We start from the raw sequence: 20,201 nt of genomic DNA, 5'->3' as shown, positions 1-20,201 counted from the left end.
TATGGACTGGACTCTCACTATTATGTTAGATCCACTATGGACTGGACTCTCACACTATTATGTTAGATCCACTATGGACTGGACTCTCACTATTATGTTAGATCCACTATGGACTGGACTCTCACTATTATGTTAGATCCACTATGGACTGGACTCTCACACTATTATGTTAGATCCACTATGGACTGGACTCTCACTATTATGTTAGATCCACCTTACTAGCCTTGGTTACATGATTATAGTATTTGGAAGTAGTCGACCAGACTGCTGAGTGCTCATCTTAAAAGAGGTCAAAGTGCACATGTCACCCACCTGATGGTTTTATGCCTCAGGTCCACCACCACGTCCACTTGAGTCCAGCAGCAGTTGGACAGAACCAAAGAAACAGGAACCACACAAATACTAGGAAGAGAAAACAACCATTAGAGGGGAAGTGCCCATCAAAAACACCTTTTTAGTTTTTCTGTGCATTTTAAGTCTCGTCTTAAGACCCACTTTTATCCTTTGGCTTTTAACACTACGTGAGTTGTGTGGTCCTCTGTGTTTATTATACATTTTGATTTCTATTTACTGTTTTAATTGGTTTTACCCTTTAAAATCGTTTTTAATCATATTTATTTTGATATTGTTTTGATATTTATTTATTTTTTGTTTTTATTCAGTCATTGGAAGTCCATGCTCAATTATTGCCTCCGTAAACAAAACTTCGGCATTTATCACATCCAAAGAATCTGTTTGGGCGACGAAAAACGTTGAAAGTTTTCCACTTGTATCGCTAGCAACGGCATTAGACTTGTGTTTTTTTGTCCCAAAGTGGTCTTTTACATCGCTAATTCCTCCGTGTCCGATCGAAAAATCTTGTCTGCACAAGGTGCAATTTGCGTAGTTTTCACCCTTTTTTTATTTTTTATTAATGAAAAACCGTATTTTTTATCACTGCAACCGTAACCCGGAATAGGTTGATGAAAACCGTACGAATTACGGGAAAACCGGAGTAGTTGGCAGGTATGCCTCACTAATGCCTTGCGTCGTCTATATTAGATATATAACAACGGGCGGGTGCGGGCGGATGGGTGCAGTTCTGATAAAACGTTACATCGGGTGGGTCGGGTGGATGGCGGATGGTTGACGATTTTCTGATGCTGTTGCGGATGAAATATTTGCCTATCCGCGCATCTCTAGTGGGCAGGGTAGCGGCACTCCCATTGACTCCATTGTTAGCTGTCTTATGCTAACATTCCTTGACAATTTAGAATGCACGAAAAAGAGACAAACATGTGCTCTTGTCTTACAAAAAGATTGCAAATGAAAGGAGAAATTCCCCTTTAACGGAGTGAGTTGTGTGTGTCACCTGTTGTGTTTGAAGGCGTGTGTGCACGTCTCAGGGTAGTGCATGTTGGTCTTGACCAGGCGGTACAGCTCTGCAGACGGCAACACGGCCGGAGGCGGCAGATCCGACTTGAACTTGAACAGAACCATCTCTTGAGCTTCCTGCCACCACGACAACAACGCACTGCTTCACTTCTTTTCACACTTACAAGACATTGTCTGTGTCAAGGTCAAGGTCAAGGTTCAACTTTATTGTCCCCGCGGGGAAATTTGTCTTGGGCACAGTGCATCATTGCTTTCTTAACATACCCAAAAACAACAGAACAAAAACACAAGCACAGACACAACCACAACCATACAACTAACATTTAAACATCAGAACATGGAGCTTGATAGACACTTTGATGTAGGCATAACATCTACAGTATAGAGATAAAGATAAAGTACCAATGTGCATTGCACTAGAGCTCATGGATAAAGTGCTGTGTGCTAAAGTGCTTAGTTCTAAAGTGCTATGTGCTAAAGTGCTATGTGCTAAAAAAAAGTGCTAACCTATGTATTAAAATTCTATTGCACATTGTTGGTCAGCTTAATGGAGGCTGGGACAAATGATAATTTAAGGCGGTTAAATTTGCATAATGGGACCCGGAGTCTTCTCCCCGATGGCAGGGTTCCATATTCAGGAAAGAGTGGGTGTTGTGAGTTGGAAATAATTTTCTTAGCTTTTTTCCTAACTGCCTGCTCATAGATGCTCTGTATAGGCTCATATTCTTTCCTCCCTACGATTTTCATTGCCGTTTTATGCATGCCGGCCAGTTTGCTTTTTAGCTTAACGGTTAGGTTGCCAAATGTCAAATGTGGCATTGAAAGTGGAGGACATGCGAGGGGGGTTTGTTTTACCTCTTTGGGTGTCAAAGACGTGGCCTCCTTGCCGACAGTCTGCAACGCCACGTGGAGCTGACCCTCCAGGATCAGCTGCTTGTTGTCCTCCACCACGTACGCCTGCACACACACACACACACACACACACACACACGTTTGTTCTTCACGGGTCGCACCAGTCACCGACTTGTTTACCTTCCAGATGACGATGAGGTTGAGGTCCAGTTCGTTGCACTTCTTCACCATGTGAGCCACGTCGCACCTTTTGTCCTCGGCGGCGGCCAGACTGGAGTTCCTGGCGCCGGACGACGTCCTGGCTGACGAGGCTTCGGCTTGCCGAGACTCGGAGCTCCAGCGGCATCGAAAGAAGAAGTCGCCGCAGGGCGTGGCTGAGCTGACGATCTGCACCGAGACCCGACGAAGAACACGGACAAAGTGAGCTTAGGGTGTCCTGGAATGTAAAAAAAGATGAGATGCCCGGCGTACCCGCTCATTGCCCAGGTTCAGGTCTGCAAAGGTGAAGAGCTTGACTGCATCTGAGGTAGCTGCTAACACACAAACACACACATTTAAAACGTGTCGGCCCCCTGAAAGCAGGTGAAGGAGGTCCAAGGATGTGGTGGCGCACCTGGAGGTTGGCATGGCGTGGCCCTAAAACACAGCTTGGCTCGCTCCCTACTGCCGAGTTTGCAGTCTGGAGGACAAACAAGGTTTTATCAGCACCATATAGAACTTCATATCTATCTATAACCACATACAGTGAAACCCCTTAATGGTGGGCCCCCATTTGGACCGACTGACTGATAGTGAACTCTGCCGTTATCCCCGGGAAACCTTTATATTTTAAATGATAAATGGGTTATACCTGTATAGCGCTTTTCTACCTTTAAGGTACCGTATTTTCCGCACTATTAGCCGCACCTAAAAACCACAAATTTACTCAAAAGCTGACAGTGCGGCTTATAACCCGGTGCGCTTTATATATGGATTAATATTAAGATTAATTTTCATAAAGTTTCGGTCTCGCAACTACGGTAAACAGCCGCCATCTTTTTTCCCCGTAGAAGAGGAAGTGCTTCTTCTTCTACGGCAAGCAACCGCCAAGGTAAGCACCCGCCCCCATAGAACAGGAAGCGCTTCTTCTTCTACTGTAAGCAACCACCCGCCCGCGTAGAAGAAGAAGAAGCGCGCGGATATTACGTTTCATTTCCTTTGTGTGTTTACATCTGTAAAGACCACAAAATGGCTCCTACTAAGCGACAGGTTTCCGGTTCATGAAAAGACGCAATCTCTCCATCCGCACACTGACTACTATTTCACAGCAACTGCCTAAAGACTTTCAAGAAAAGCTGGCTACTTTCCGTGCATATTGTAAAAACAAGATAGCTGAAAAAAAGATCCGGCCAGAGAACATTATCAACATGGACGAGGTTCCACTGACTTTTGATATTCCTGTGAACCGCACTGTGGATACAACGGGAGCACGTACGGTGAATATTCGCATCACAGGGAATGAGAAGTCATCCTTCACTGTGGTTCTAGCTTGCCATGCTAATGGCCAGAAACTTCCACCCATGGTGATATTCAAAAGGAAGACCTTGCCAAAAGAGACCTTTCCAGCCGGCGTCATCATAAAAGCTAACTCGAAGGGATGGATGGATGAAGAAAAGATGAGCGAGTGGTTAAGGTAAGTTTACGCGAAGAGGCCGGGTGGCTTTTTTCACGCAGCTCCGTCCATGTTGATATACGACTCCATGCGCGCCCACATCACGCTGGTTTTTAATATATTATTAAAGTTTGACTGACCTATCTGACTGTTTTTTTGACATTCCTTTAGCGCAGTTAGATGCGGCTTATAACACAGGGCGGCTTATAGGTGGACAAAGTTTTGAAATATGCCGTTCATTGAAGGCGCGGCTTATAACCCAGGGCGCCTTATGGTGCGGAAAATACGGTACTCAAAGCGCTTTGACACTATTTCCACATTCACACATTCACACACTAATGGCGGGAGCTGCCATGCAACGCCCTAACCACCACCCATCAGGAGCAAGGGTGAAGTGTCTTGCTCAAGGACACAACAGACGTGACTAGGTTGGTAGGTGGGGATCGAACCAGGAACCCTCAGGTTGCTAGCACGGCCACTCTCCCAACCACGCAACGCCGTCCCCATTTTACCTTACATTCTCACATTTTGACTTTCATGGACAAAAACATCCTCTCAGCACAGCTTCCGGTCCGCTTGGCAACACATCCTGTGGCCTGTAAGGCAGGCCTTCAAAATAAAAGCCCGCTAGTAAAATAACATGGTTGCACTTGAGTAGGCAGTAGAGATGCGCGGTTTGCGGACACAACCGCGGAGTCCGCGGATTATCCGCGGGTCGGGCGGTTGAAATAAAAAAAAATTAGATTTTATCCGCGGGTCGGGTCGGGCGGTTGAAATAAAAAAAAATTAGATTTTAAATAGATTCAGGCGGGTGGCAGTTAAACCAATTCGGAAATATATATACATAGTTAAATGTTGTTACCCACATACGAAAAACGAGCAGGCACCTGCAGCATATGCCACAACAGAAGAAGAAGAAAAAAAAAAGAGATGGCAACGCCGGCAGCAAACGTGGTACGCGACAAACTAAAAAAGGGAATACTAAAGACCAGGGGAAAAAAAGGCCAGAAAAGTTCAGCGTGGACTCGTTTTTATGAGGTTGTAAATCAGGATGATAGTAATGCTGGCTACGTGATTTGCAAGAGCTGCGACGCTGTTTATGTCTACGACAGTCACAAAACCGGGACATCCATCATGGTGCATCACATTTGTGCAAAACCCCGAACCTCCACAAACACCCTGAGCATGAGCGGTTTCGTCCGCCGTGATCCCAGAAGAGTGCCACAGGATGTTAAAACAAGATAGAACGCAGCTGCCTGCAGCAGTTTGAGTGGCGCGAGCGCGCTTGGAGGTGCGCTCAGCGCGGCTCCCAGATGATTGCGCACTGGTGTGCGTCTGGGCCGTGACAGCGTGGCACGCATTGAATGTCTCTGCTGCATTGGATCAGTCTCCTTTCTTTAACAGGCAAAAGCTTTATAACCTCACTAATGCCTTGCATCGTCTATATTAGATATATAACAACGGGCGGGTGGCGGGTGGCGGATGGCGGGCGGGTGCGGTTTTGATTAAATGTTAGTTCGGGTGGATGGCGGATGGTTGACGACTTTTGTGATGCGGTTGCGGATGAAATAATTGCCTATCCGCGCATCTCTAGTAGGCAGTCAGGTGTCTTTCCACCAGCACCAGGCAGTTTTCATTTTGTTGACTAAAAATGTTCGTCTTAATTATCGTGAACAGTGTTCATTTTGACAGAAATCTTTAATTTAGTTTTAGACTTAGACAAACTTCAATGATCCACACAGTAGCTCAGTTACAAAGGTTGGAAAGGACAAGGATGGAAAGGATAATGCACACAAGGGCACAAAAAGAAAAAGGTATAAAGTAGACTAAAAATGTACCATAGTAGTAATATAAATATAACATATGTATATATATATAATATATATAAAATATACAACACATCCCAATTACCATGTACAGTATATGTAACAGCTGCAGCATATAAAAGGGCAGCATAAAAAAAAAAAAAGTAGATCCAGCAGAAAATATAAATTATAAACAAAGAGAGGTAGCTAACATAGAAGCGGTCTTTTAGTCATTTTCTTTTGACGAAAATGTATTTCAGTCATATTTTAGTCAACCAAACTGAGTTTTAGTCTAGTTTTAGTCAAATAAATTCCTCAACATTTTAGTCGAGGAAAATAACAGCAAATCTGCTCGACTGAAACATAAAAGTATGATGGGTAGAGCGTTTTTGAAACCACTTTTATTAAGAACCAAATCACAACAAGATCTGTCTTAGTCAGGGGAAAATAGGTTGTTGACGGTAACTAAGACAAACATTTTTTGGTCAACAAAAACAACACTGGCACCGGGTTAATATTGCCATGCTTTTATTTCGAGGCTACTTTGTACCAGACAGGAAGTCACTATGTGCTTGACTATTTTGATAGTCGACTAGTCAGTCTATAATGCGTAGCTCTAATTTAGCCATTACTTTTAAATTCAGCTTGAGATATTTTATGCATGTGCTTACTAACGGCAAAGATGACTAGTTTGTTCAAATATGTGTATATACTGTAACTATGCTGTTACAAACATTTGAATAACTATTGTCGGAGGCAGATATTTACATATATCCGAATTTAAGTTGTACTTCTTCCATTTCTTTGTCATATTTGAAAACAGCTCGTGTTTTCCATTTTTTTCTCTTGATGCTCTGTCAGCAAGTATACTGTGTGTGTTAACCTTGAGTTCTTTGGAATGTATTATGGCTAGGGAGACGTTGTGCTTGTATTATGGCTAGGGAGGGGGAAGGAAAGAGGGGTTTTTGGGCGTTGGGGAGACAGACCATTTTGGGAGGCGCAATAGAATGTTCTAGGGTTAGACTGGTCTCAAAATGTATATTGGCAAAGCTTTGAAAATATACAACAAAATATCTATTCTGTCTCTGGTGGTTTTTCAACTCAGCTTTAAGTGTCGTAAAGAGCTTGGGAGCGAATTGTGACTTGAATTCCCTGGGAGGAACAACTGGTCCAAAACGCAACACTATTCAACCTTTGTCCATTTAAAAGGGCAAAACCAACTTAATCAAAAAGAAACAAGCATTTTGTGGTGAGTTTAAAAAGCTGCAAACTGATACATCATTGATTATTGGTTAACTCCTGATATTTTTAGCACTGTAATAGACTCAATGCATATACCGCTCAGGTGCTGAGAGCGATGCACAAAGTCAGACGTCTTTCTTTATGTTTCAAGTGAGACACCAATAAACGCGATACTAAACATGGCTGTCAAACGCCGGTGACGGCGAAGAAGAAAAAAAACCTCAGGCTCTTGCGGTTATTTATTGTATTAATAAAAAACTTGTTGTGGATTTATCGTGCAGCCATAGTTGTCGGTGACAAGTTTTATTGTCGACAAACCCTTGCATTCCTACTGTGTGCACATGTTCATGCTGTTTAATTAGTTTTGTTTTATAAGGACATTAAAACTAGAACACGTCTGTTTTTAACAGAAATGACTTACAGGTAAAAGCCAGTAAATTAGAATATTTTGAAAAACTTGATTTATTTCAGTAATTGCATTCAAAAGGTGTAACTTGTACATTATATTTATTCATTGCACACAGACTGATGCATTCAAATGTTTATTTCATTTAATTTTGATGATTTGAAGTGGCAACAAATGAAAATCCAAAATTAGAATATTACTTAAGGCTAATACAAAAAAGGGATTTTTAGAAATGTTGGCCAACTGAAAAGTATGAAAATGAAAAATATGAGCATGTACAATACTCAATACTTGGTTGGAGCTCCTTTTGCCTCAATTACTGCGTTAATGCGGCGTGGCATGGAGTCGATGAGTTTCTGGCACTGCTCAGGTGTTATGAGAGCCCAGGTTGCTCTGATAGTGGCCTTCAACTCTTCTGCGTTTTTGGGTCTGGCATTCTGCATCTTCCTTTTCACAATACCCCACAGATTTTCTATGGGGCTAAGGTCAGGGGAGTTGGCGGGCCAATTTACAACAGAAATACCATGGTCCGTAAACCAGGCACAGGTAGATTTTGCGCTGTGTGCAGGCGCCAAGTCCTGTTGGAACTTGAAATCTCCATCTCCATAGAGCAGGTCAGCAGCAGGAAGCATGAAGTGCTCTAAAACTTGCTGGTAGACGGCTGCGTTGACCCTGGATCTCAGGAAACAGAGTGGACCGACACCAGCTGGACTGCTGCTGAGTGGTCCAAAGTCATGTTTTCTGACGAAAGCAAATTTTGCATTTCCTTTGGAAATCGAGGTCCCAGAGTCTGGAGGAAGACAGGAGAGGCACAGGATCCACGTTGCCTGAAGTCTAGTGCAAAGTTTCCACCATCAGTGATGGTTTGGGGTGCCATGTCATCTGCTGGTGTCGGTCCACTCTGTTTCCTGAGATCCAGGGTCAACGCAGCCGTCTACCAGCAAGTTTTAGAGCACTTCATGCTTCCTGCTGCTGACCTGCTCTATGGAGATGGAGATTTCAAGTTCCAACAGGACTTGGCGCCTGCACACAGCGCAAAATCTACCCGTGCCTGGTTTACGGACCATGGTATTTCTGTTCTAAATTGGCCCGCCAACTCCCCTGACCTTAGCCCCATAGAAAATCTGTGGGGTATTGTGAAAAGGAAGATGCAGAATGCCAGACCCAAAAACGCAGAAGAGTTGAAGGCCACTATCAGAGCAACCTGGGCTCTCATAACACCTGAGCAGTGCCAGAAACTCATCGACTCCATGCCACGCCGCATTAACGCAGTAATTGAGGCAAAAGGAGCTCCAACCAAGTATTGAGTATTGTACATGCTCATATTTTTCATTTTCATACTTTTCAGTTGGCCAACATTTCTAAAAATCCCTTTTTTGTATTAGCCTTAAGTAATATTCTAATTTTGTGACACACGGAATTTTGGATTTTCATTTGTTGCCACTTCAAATCATCAAAATTAAATGAAATAAACATTTGAATGCATCAGTCTGTGTGCAATGAATAAATATAATGTACAAGTTACACCTTTTGAATGCAATTACTGAAATAAATCAAGTTTTTCAAAATATTCTAATTTACTGGCTTTTACCTGTAAGTTGAAAAGGATTTGTTGTATTCTCTTTTTATTTACCATTTACACAACGTGACAACTTCACTGCTTTTGGCTTTTGTAAGCGGGCGCTTTTTTAGTGATAAGAAGAACATGGTGGAACTGGACTTCGTTATTTTGTCGACAGCTAAGTTATTCCCAAACTGTTAACAAAACCTCCTGATTCATGGACGAATAAACGGGCAGTGCCATTATGATCCATTCCTGTACCTGCACATTTATCCAGTTCCTCACCAAAAAGTCAAGCATCCTTCCTTGCATCCCACCCCCCCCCCCCACTACAAAATTGAGAAACATGAGCGCACGCACCGTTCTCCTTGGCGGGGTTGATGCACTTGTGCAGGCGCCAGCGTTGACTGCTACTGGACACCTGGACGATGTGGAACTCACGGACGCCAGCTTCACTCTGAGAGGCAAAGACGGACATCAGTGGAGGAGCTACCGTTAGCCATAGGGCGACCAGACGGTGGGCGGGACCCTCACCGTGTTAATGTTCTCCACGTCGATGAACACCAGCGTCCCGCCGTCCTCGTCCGGGCCTCGCTGCGGAGGGACGCTGCTGCAGCAGGCCGACGCTTGCACGCTGAGAGAGCGACTGGCGCATATGAACACCGTGTGACGCAGCACGCGGTGACTGAAGGAGGAAGGAAGTACACGTTAACCGACTTCCTGTTTCCTTTTAGATGGTTGCTGCTGGTGTGACGTCCAGTGAGGTTCTACCTGATCTTGGTCCCTTTCTCTGGGCTCTCGTAGTAAAACAGGAAGTTGATCTCATGAACGCCTTCCTGGTCTGGGCCTCGGAGCCAGAGAGGAAGCTGCGTGGACTCGCCCGGGTGCAGCATGCCGCCGTTTATGGGAATGTCCACCACGTTGGACAGCGGGCTAAAATCTCCCGCTGAGACCAGCGTCTCAGACGCCCCGGAGGATCCAGGGGGCGTGGCTATTGTTTTGTAGGCGGAGCAGTTTTCAGCTGAGTTCGGACTAAGGGGCGTGAGGGGCGTCGTGGCCTGACTGCCGAAGGTGAAGAAATCGGGATGTGTGGACGCCACCCGCAGGCCGCAGAGTGTCACGCCGCTGACGTTGCAGAACTCGACGTACGCCTTTCTGATCTCGCCGCACAGCAGAGCAGTGGGGAACTGGAGGAAGAAGACCTGACACACGCAGGCGTCACATACTGATGGACGGTCAGAGAAGGTGAGTCGCAGGAGTAAACTGGTACCTCCATCAGGGCCATTGGCGGAGTGATGATCGGATCAAGGCGTCGGTCTGGTCCGTGTCGCACAAACATCTTGTCTTCTTTGGTCTGATTGAGTCGCGGGCCCTGGATCTTCAGGTCCTGCTTTCCTCGGACGACCATCACCTCAGACTTCTGGTGCCCTGCAAGCGAGAGGCCGTGGCGAGTGTTAGGCGACCGGCAGCGGACTAACGAGCCGGTGACATGTGCTCACGTTACCGTCGGCGGCCGTGTCTCCAGAGGACGCGGCGGCCAGGTCGTAGACCACGCCCACAATGTTCAGTTGGCCCGTCCTGTGCGGCAGCAGCCTGAGCCGAGCCTGAGGTCGAAGGTCAAACTAACTGTTAATGGTCATGTTCACGATGCTAACGCACTAAAATAACACCTGCAGTCAACTTCAACCCTTGACTAACACCATACTTGCCAACCTTGAGACCTCCGATTTCGGGAGGTGGGGGGTGGGGGGCGGGGGCGTGGTTAAGATATATATATATATATATGTATGTGTGGGAAAAAAATCACAAGACTACTTCATCTCTACAGGCCTGTTTCATGAGGGGTTCCCTCAATCATCAGGAGATTTTAATGGAAGCATTCACATACCACTTCCATTAAAATCTCCTGATGATTGAGGGAACCCCTCATGAAACAGGCCTGTAGAGATGAAGTAGTCTTGTGATTTTTTTCCCACACATACATATATTGCGCTCTACTACGGTATCAAGCACTATTTTTTGGATAACCTTATTAAGACATATATATATATATATATATATATATATACCGTATTTTCCGCACTATAAGGCGCACCTAAAAACCACAAATTTTCTCAAAAGCTGACAGTGCGCCTTATAACCCGGTGCGCTTTATATATGGATAAATATTAAGATTCATTTTCATAAAGTTTCGGTCTCGCAACTTCGGTAAACAGCCGCCATCTTTTTTCCCGGTAGAACAGGAAGCGCTTCTTCTTCTACGCAAGCAACCGCCAAGGTTAGCACCCGCCCCCATAGAACAGGAAGCGCTTCTTCTTCTACTGTAAGCAACCACCCGCCCGCGTAGAAGAAGAAAAAGCGCGCGGATATTACCGTACGGTTCATTTCCTTTGTGTGTTTACATCTGTAAAGACCACAAAATGGCTCCTACTAAGCGACAGGTATCTGGTTCATGAAAAGACGCAATCTCTCCATCCGCACACGGATTACTATTTCACAGCAACTGATATTCCTGTGAACCGCACTGTGGATACAACGGGAGCACGTACGGTGAATATTCGCACCACAGGGAATGAGAAGTCATCCTTCACTGTGGTTCTAGCTTGCCATGCTAATGGCCAGAAACTTCCACCCATGGTGATATTCAAAAGGAAGACCTTGCCAAAAGAGACCTTTCCAGCCGGCGTCATCATAAAAGCTAACTCGAAGGGATGGATGGATGAAGAAAAGATGAGCGAGTGGTTAAGGTAAGTTTAAGTTTACGCGAAGAGGCCGGGTGGCTTTTTTCACGCAGCTCTGTCCATGTTGATATACGATTCCGTGCGCGCCCACATCACGCTGGTTTTTAATATATTATTAAAGTTTGACTGACCTATCTGACTGTTTTTTTGACATTCCTTTAGCGCAGTTAGATGCGGCTTATAACACGGGGCGGCTTATAGGTGGACAAAGTTTTGAAATATGCCGTTCATTGAAGGCGCGGCTTATAACCCAGGGCGGCTTATGGTGCGGAAAATACGGTACGTGGACCCCGACTTGAACAAGTTGAAAAACTTATTGGGGTGTTACCATTTAGTGGTCAATTGTACGGAATATGTACTGTACTGTGCAATTTACTAATACAAGTTTCAATCAATCAAACGCTGCTAGTGTCTTGTAGGAGTGACAACCCACCATTTTGGTTTCCTCTGGACCCAAATGAAAGTCTGGGATGGTCTCAGTGGTGACGACGTTGTCTCCCTGTGACGCCTGCAGATGCAAAAGCAGATTGAATATTATTCTTTTAAAAGGAGAGAAAGGTGTGCAGACGCCGCACCTCCTGAGCCAACGTCCCCTCATTGGTGATGAACTCCCCTGATGAGTCTTCAGTTGTTCTCTCGCTCTCATGTTGGAACCTCCAGAGGAGCGAGAGGCACGACAGCGACAGAGGAACCTTTAGCGGGTTCCTGAACATCACCTCCACGATGATTGGCTCTGCAAAAGGATAGACAGGAAGTAGGTGGCACCTTTAAAGCCATCAACTTCATCCCTGGAACTGTGTGCAGAGGGGCTCGCACCTTCCACCACGGCCAGCGGGTGGTGCAGGTTGTCCGTCTGGCTGTTCAGGTAGCACTGGCTGGGCTGGAAGTTCGGCGGAACCACGCCTCGGTTGGCGGCGGCCGCCAGCTGCTCCTCCAGCTTGCACCACATGGCCGCCAGGTCCGGGTCGTACTCCTGGTCCAGGGACACGTGAGTGGCGGCCTGCTTTTCCCCTGCACACGCCACAATCAAAACGGAGTGTGAGATCCCTGTAGATTCCCTCCAGCTGGAGGCGTGGCATGAGCACATTACCCTCAGCGAGACGGCGCTCGTGGCCAAAGTAGATCCGTGTGGCAGAGCTGTGGATGCAGGGCAGCGGCAGCTGAGGCAGATTGACTTCACTTCTGCTGATCACACTCTAGAAGACACACAAGCAAACTGATGGTTTCCTTTGTGATACACATCAGGAAAAGTCCATGTAGGCCTAGTTCACACTGTAGGTCCATTTTCTTGCCCATATCTTACTTCTATTGGATTTTTTCATGTCAATGTGAACACTGCAATTCTGAATTTTTACAATCCGACCCAGGCCTCTTTCGTATGTGGGCATAAATCTGCTCCGCTCGCATTCATCTGACCAATACGTCATCAAGCAGCGATAAGAATCATAATTCTCCGCCAAAATAGACAGGTGAGAAAATAATAGTTGACAAATTAGGAGAGAACAGGCAAAAATATTGTTTTAGGAACTGACGTCAATGTTCCACCAGCTCGCCCACACGCTCTTCGGAGCCGACATCAAAGCAAATGTTCCGCAAACTGCGAGAGTCAAAATGCTTGTCCTCTTAATTTTCTATGCCAGGGGTGTCCAAAGTTTTGGATTTGGGGGCCGCATCGCACAAAAAAACTGCCGACTGCATGCATATATAAAGCCTATACTAGGGGTCGGCAATCCGCATGCGGCTCTTTGATCACTTTGATGCGGCTCGGCAGCTTACCGTATTTTCCGCACTATTAGCCGCACCTAAAAACCACAAATTTACTCAAAAGCTGACAGTGCGGCTTATAACCCGGTGCGCTTTATATATGGATTAATATTAAGATTCATTTTCATAAAGTTTCGGTCTCGCAACTACGGTAAACAGCCGCCATCTTTTTTCCCCGTAGAAGAGGAAGTGCTTCTTCTTCTACGCAAGCAACCGCCAAGGTAAGCACCCGCCCCCATAGAACAGGAAGCGCTTCTTCTACTGTAAGCAACCACCCGCCCCGGTAGAAGAAGAAGAAGCGCGCGGATATTACGTTTCATTTCCTTTGTGTGTTTACATCTGTAAAGACCACAAAATGGCTCCTACTAAGCGACAGGTTTCCGGTTCATGAAAAGACGCAATCTCTCCATCCGCACACGGACTACTATTTCACAGCAACTGCCTAAAGACTTTCAAGAAAAGCTGGCTACTTTCCGTGCATATTGTAAAAACAAGATAGCTGAAAAAAAGATCCGGCCAGAGAACATTATCAACATGGACGAGGTTCCACTGACTTTTGATATTCCTGTGAACCGCACTGTGGATACAACGGGAGCACGTACGGTGAATATTCGCACCACAGGGAATGAGAAGTCATCCTTCACTGTGGTTCTAGCTTGCCATGCTAATGGCCAGAAACTTCCACCCATGGTGATATTCAAAAGGAAGACCTTGCCAAAAGAGACCTTTCCAGCCGGCGTCATCATAAAAGCTAACTCGAAGGGATGGCTGGATGAAGAAAAGATGAGTGAGTGGTTAAGGTAAGTTTACGCGAAGAGGCCGGGTGGCTTTTTTCACGCAGCTCCGTCCATGTTGATATACGACTCCATGCGCGCCCACATCACGCTGGTTTTTAATATATTATTAAAGTTTGACTGACCTATCTGACTGTTTTTTTGACATTCCTTTAGCGCAGTTAGATGCGGCTTACAACACGGGGCGGCTTATAGGTGGACAAAGTTTTGAAATATGCCGTTCATTGAAGGCGCGGCTTATAACCCAGGGCGCCTTATGGTGCGGAAAATACGGTAAACACTTTTAACAGTATAACAGTACTAAACAATTCCAATAGATAACATTGGTGTCATTACCTTTTTGTGGCTAAAATCCGAAAAACGTTGAAAGTTTTCCACTTGTATCGCTAGCAACGGCATTAGACTTGTGTTTTTTTGTCCCAACGTGGTCTTTTACATCGCTAATTCCTCCGTGTCCGATCGAAACATCTTGTCTGCACAAGGTGCAATTCGCGTAGTTTTCACCCTTTTTGGAACGGATAATTATTCCCGGATAGGCTTTTGAATATTCTTCACGGAATGACTGCAGTTTTCTTTTCGGTTTAAGACTCGTTTGCGATTTTTCTCCGGCTGATTCCATGATCGTTCGCTCGTTTGGAAACAATGGCAACTGGTGCCTCGTGCTTGGCTGCGGTGCTATAAATTAAGGCTGAAACGACGCGTCGACGTAGTCGACGTCATCGGTTACCTAAATACGTCGACGCCGTTTTTGTGCGTCGGCGCGTCGCATATTTACGTCACTCTACTTTACTGTCATCGCGGAGCGCAAAGCAGACGATGCGAGCGAGGGGAAAAAAGCACGCCAAAAGTCGTCAAAAGTGTGGGAGTATTTCAATAAACGGCCTAATAATGTTGTTGTATGCACACTGTGTCGAGCGGAAATGGCCTATCATAGCAGCACAACGGCTATGAACGAACATTTGAAAAGAAAACCCCCGACAGCGTTCTTGCCATCACCATCAACAAGTCAATCGTCCGCGTGCGTATACGTTGTCATTATTACACAAAAACATGAATGTGTCATTTGTATCTGCGTTGTAAATTCATAAACTAAAGCACCGTTTCGCTCTGAGAGGCGCGTTTGGCGTGCCTGTTCAGTGTTTACAAAGACGCGCTCCTCTTTAACGCTGTGGAGAGGCGGCGGCGGCGAGCGAGCGGCGAGGCGGGGCGCGCCGGGAGCGACGCCGCAATCGTGCCCAGGTGCGCGATCCGCGCAGTTGGAAGAGAAAAGACTTTGTGTAAAATTAAAAGATTGTAAACCTGGCAAAGCCGTCTGGCGTTCAGTCTGTCGGTCCTGAAAGAACCCCACCGCACAAGACGTGTCACAAACGCTAACGTTAATTAGTTGTGCAAATACCTTTTACAACATTAACAGTTACATATACTATGTACAAACCAACAATTAACTTTCACTTTAATCATACTATCATTGTTGTGTTATTAAGCAAAATAAGCAATACTTTTACTTTTGTTGAAATGTTTACACTGTACACTTTTTTGTATTGGATGTTTAGCTTTATTTTTGCACATTTTAAAGCAAAATAAGCAATACTTTTACTTTTGAAATGCTTATACTATTCCAGAATATTAAGATTTGCACTGGATGTTTACTTTTATATTTGCACATTAAAGAGCAAATAAGCTACTTTTAATTTTGTTAAATGTTAAAAGTTTTAAATGTTTACATTGTTACAGAATATTTTGTCATGTTGTTGTCAATGTTGACTGAGTGGCCATACTTTTTTTTTTGTAAATAAAAGCCATGCCTTTTGAAAAAACTGGCCTACATTTATTTTTTTCCTCTTCATTTAAAAAAAAAAAAAAAAAATCGGTAAAAGGAAAAATAATCTATAGATTAATCGAAAAAATAATCTATAGATTAACCGATTAATCGAAAAAATAATCTATAGATTAATCAATAGAAAAATAATCGTTAGCTGCAGCCCTACTATAAATAGCCTCGCGCATGGCATTCGGAATGGCTCGATGGGAAGTTACGGGAAGCAGTGTCGATTGTCATTGTTGTTACGCGATTTCGTGAATAAAACTTAAAAAAAATAATTTTCTTTTAATTAATGAAAAACCGTATTTTTTATCACTGCAACCCTAACACGGAATAGGTTGATGAAAACCGTACTAATTACGGGAAAACCGGAGTAGTTGGCAGGTATGCTATACCACTGTACTTGTACGGAGGTTGTCACCTTGTAAACGTAGAGATACTCCCGGAGGAAGGCGCCCTGCTGCGTGGCCGTCTGCCTGCTGTCATTGACCAGGATCTGCTTGAAGGCGGCCACAGCCTTCTCCGGTTGGCCGAGAGTGAAGGACTGCCGGCCGATGGTGAAGTTGATGTGGTCCTCTGCCAAGGACCAGGACCTGCCCTTGTAGACCTGCATGGCCTGACAGTAGCAGCGCAGCGCGTGCCTCTTCTGCAAACGACAAGTCAAGTCTTCTTCTTAGGACACGTAGGTGTGGCGTCACACGGACTTACCTGGCCTGCTTTGCTGAAGCGGTGGCCCGCCAGGATCATGTGGAAGGCAAACTTGCGCAGCATCCGAGTCCGCATGTTAATGAAGCAGTGGGCCGCCTGCTCTAAGAGCAGAGCGCTGCGCAGGTCGGAATCCTGGATGGGAACAGTCAAGGCGGAATTTTGACAACAGTGTCTGATAGCGCCGGAGTCGAGCAGGTTCCCTCACCTCACTGGTCATTTTGATGAGCAATGTCGCAGCTTCCGAGTATTTGCCTTGACTCTTCAATATCTCTGCGCTGAGGAGAGCGCAGCGCTCGGCCAGCACCATGTTCCTGTGAGGGTGAGATGAGAAGGTGCTGTCAAATGGCAGCAAAATGACACGGTTCTGCTGATCAAAGTTCATGTTTGCCATCTTTAAATGTACACCGCTTCCTAAAAGGATTTGATACATTTTTTACAGTAAGTAGATTAGGGATGTCCCGATCCGATATTTGGATCGGATCGGCCGCCGATATTTGCAAAAAAATGCGTATCGGCAAGGCATGGGGAAAATGCCGATCCAGATCCAGTTTAAAAAAAAACTCTGCTCCGTGTTTTCCAACGCACCTATTTAAACAGTACATTCCACTTTTCTGCTGCTCCCTATAATTTCCGTTCCGCATTTTCCAGCACACCTTCAACACATCCACAGGTCTGTGGATTCTAACGCAGTTGCTTTTAGCTGCTGGCATTACACGACAGGCTCTTCTCACTCTTTCCTGTGTCTCCCTCTCACAGACAGCAAGCGCACCTTCTTACACACGTCACATACTGTCACGTCATACGTCACATACGTATACGTCCTCCCCGAACAGAGAGGTAGCAGCATGGCTAACGTTAGCTGTGATGCTAGCGCAGCCGTGTGACCAACGCTCTCTCTAAGGTGCGCGCTTGTGCAACTGCGCACTGTTTAAACGTCCTCTGCGCATAGCAATTATATGTCACGCACAAAATCAAATAAAAAAAATAAGCGCATAACAATTTTCGACACACCGACACGACAGAGAAAACAGTTTTCGTCATCATTGTTCAAATATTGTGACATCTGTCGAGACGCTTATCTCCATTCGGTGCCACACGTCCACACCATCAAAATGCAGAGGCAAACATTTCCACATCAACACCGTATGAAAAAATTAGTGATTTTTTTAGTTGTGATTTCCTTCTCTGCATGAAAGTTTAAAAGTAGCATATATTAATGCAGTATGAAGAAGAATGTTTTAATGTAGACATGCAAGCCTTAAAAGAAAATGTTGAAAATCAAGACTACATTTCCTGCAAATGGGTGCATTTCTACCCTATATTTTAACTTTAGATTTATTCTCATATCAAACTCTTTTGGCTGTCTTTTTGACACTTACCCTCCACACCCTGGATTATAAATAATGTAAATAATTCAATGTGATTATCTTGTGTGATGACTGTATTATGATGATAGTATATATCTGATAGTATATATCTGTATCATGAATCAATTTAAGTGGACCCCGACTTAAACAAGTGTAAAAACTTATTGGGGTGTTACCATTTAGTGGTCAATTGTACGGAATATGTACTTCACTGTGCAACCTACTAATAAAAGTCTCAATCAATCAATCAAAACACACAGAATCATCATACTGCTGTGATTATATGCATCAAGTGTTCATTCAAGGCTAAGCAAAATATCGAGATATATATCGTGTATCGCAATATGGCCTTAAAATATGGCAATATTAAAAAAAGGCCATATCGCCCAGCCCTAGTTCAATGATGCCATTTCTGTTTGTCATGTATAATTTTGTCTATTTTGTGTTTATCCTTGAATAAACAGGTCAGTTTCTTGTTACCAACCATTGTGTATTATTCAAACTCCCCTAATTCAGCTGGCTAGTTGTTATCAAGAGTACTAAAACCCTTTTCAACATGATTCTGACAACTAAGTAGGCTAAATAACTTTAAACTTTAATACATGCTCGGATAGGCCATTATCGGTCAGTATCGGTATCGGATCGGAAGTGCAAAAACCTGGATCGGGACATCCCTAAAGTAGATACCTGCAGACGTCTCTATAGGTCTGGATTGCCGTGTCCATGTAATGTGCAGGATATGGTCGGGGGGCTCCGGCCTGAAGAAATGCTGACACTGCAGCCATTTCCTAAAGGGGAGATGAAAAAAAGGAAAATAAAAAGGTAGTAATTAGGGATGAGGAGATATGCCCCAAAATTTGTATTGTGATATATATTGCAGCCTCCTGCGATAATGATACATATTCATCCATCCGTCCATTTTCTACCGCTTGCCCCTTTCAGGGTCGCGGGGGGCTGGAGCCTCTCCTAGCTGCACTATTTAGAATCATTTATATAGTCATTTCAAAACAGGTTACAAAGGCTCCTCGTTTGGATGCTGATGTATGCAGTAAGTCATTTATCATGATATTACCATAGTATTAAACCAGGGGTGCTCACACTTTTTCTGCAGGCGAGCTACTTTTCAATTGATCAAGTCATGGGGATCTACCTCATTCATATATATCATTTATATTTACTTATTTATGAAATATATGTTTTTGTTAACAAGTTAAAGGTGTTTAATGATAATGCAAGCATGTTTAACACATATAGTTAATATTGTTAACAAGTTAAAGATGTTTAATGATAATACAAGCATGTTTAACACATAGTTAATATTGTTAAAAAATTAAAGGTGTTTAATGATAATACAAGCATGTTTAATACATATAGTTAATATTGTTAACAAGTTAAAGGTGTTTAATGATAATACAAGCATGTTTAATACATATAGTTAATATTGTTAACAAGTTAAAGGTGTTTAAAGATAATACAAGCATGTTTAACACATATAGTTAATATTGTTAACAAGTTAAAGGTGTTTAAAGATAATGCAAGCATGTTTAACACATATAGTTAATATTGTTAACAAGTTAAAGATGTTTAATGATAATACAAGCATGTTTAACACATAGTTAATATTGTTAAAAAATTAAAGGTGTTTAATGATAATACAAGCATGTTTAATACATATAGTTAATATTGTTAACAAGTTAAAGGTGTTTAATGATAATACAAGCATGTTTAATACATATAGTTAATATTGTTAACAAGTTAAAGGTGTTTAAAGATAATACAAGCATGTTTAACACATATAGTTAATATTGTTAATAAGTTAAAGGTGTTTAAAGATAATGCAAGCATGTTTAACACATATAGTTAATATTGTTAACAAGTTAAAGGTGTTTAAAGATAATACAAGCATGTTTAACACATATAGATTCCTTTCTTTCATGAAGACAAGAATATAAGTTGGTGTATTACCTGATTCTGATGACTTGCATTGATTATGCAGTGGTGCTGATAAGGTCCGCATTTTCGAATGGAGGAGAAAAAAAGTCCTCCTTTCTGTCCAATACCACATGAAAGTGGTTGGTTTTTGGCATCTTATTTGTCCAGCTTCCGTACTCCTT

General features: G+C 43.8%; 1 protein-coding gene across 2 annotated transcripts in view; it reads right to left on the bottom strand.

Annotated features, from left to right (window-relative positions):
* trappc8 (trafficking protein particle complex subunit 8) overlaps window positions 1-20,201 on the bottom strand; it is a 47,861-nt gene that overhangs the window by 8,059 nt on the left and 19,601 nt on the right. For both annotated transcript variants that reach the window (XM_061978461.1, XM_061978462.1), the window contains 19 exons: window positions 18,775-18,875; window positions 16,926-17,031; window positions 16,721-16,852; window positions 16,434-16,658; window positions 12,723-12,828; window positions 12,449-12,643; window positions 12,208-12,365; window positions 12,066-12,140; window positions 10,396-10,495; window positions 10,162-10,319; window positions 9,663-10,093; window positions 9,426-9,576; window positions 9,252-9,348; window positions 2,840-2,905; window positions 2,698-2,756; window positions 2,407-2,613; window positions 2,230-2,331; window positions 1,352-1,491; window positions 313-402 (listed from right to left, as the gene is read on the bottom strand). In XM_061978461.1, the coding sequence (XP_061834445.1) occupies window positions 313-402; window positions 1,352-1,491; window positions 2,230-2,331; window positions 2,407-2,613; window positions 2,698-2,756; window positions 2,840-2,905; window positions 9,252-9,348; window positions 9,426-9,576; window positions 9,663-10,093; window positions 10,162-10,319; window positions 10,396-10,495; window positions 12,066-12,140; window positions 12,208-12,365; window positions 12,449-12,643; window positions 12,723-12,828; window positions 16,434-16,658; window positions 16,721-16,852; window positions 16,926-17,031; window positions 18,775-18,875 (2,699 nt within the window). The remainder of the gene's footprint in view (window positions 1-312; window positions 403-1,351; window positions 1,492-2,229; window positions 2,332-2,406; window positions 2,614-2,697; window positions 2,757-2,839; window positions 2,906-9,251; window positions 9,349-9,425; window positions 9,577-9,662; window positions 10,094-10,161; window positions 10,320-10,395; window positions 10,496-12,065; window positions 12,141-12,207; window positions 12,366-12,448; window positions 12,644-12,722; window positions 12,829-16,433; window positions 16,659-16,720; window positions 16,853-16,925; window positions 17,032-18,774; window positions 18,876-20,201) is intronic.

This window comes from Nerophis lumbriciformis, linkage group LG18 (genome assembly GCF_033978685.3).
Source record: "Nerophis lumbriciformis linkage group LG18, RoL_Nlum_v2.1, whole genome shotgun sequence".
NCBI classification, from domain to species: Eukaryota; Metazoa; Chordata; class Actinopteri; order Syngnathiformes; family Syngnathidae; genus Nerophis; species Nerophis lumbriciformis.
Note: the sequence above shows the minus strand (reverse complement) of the source record. Positions and strands in the feature narration are given on the sequence as shown.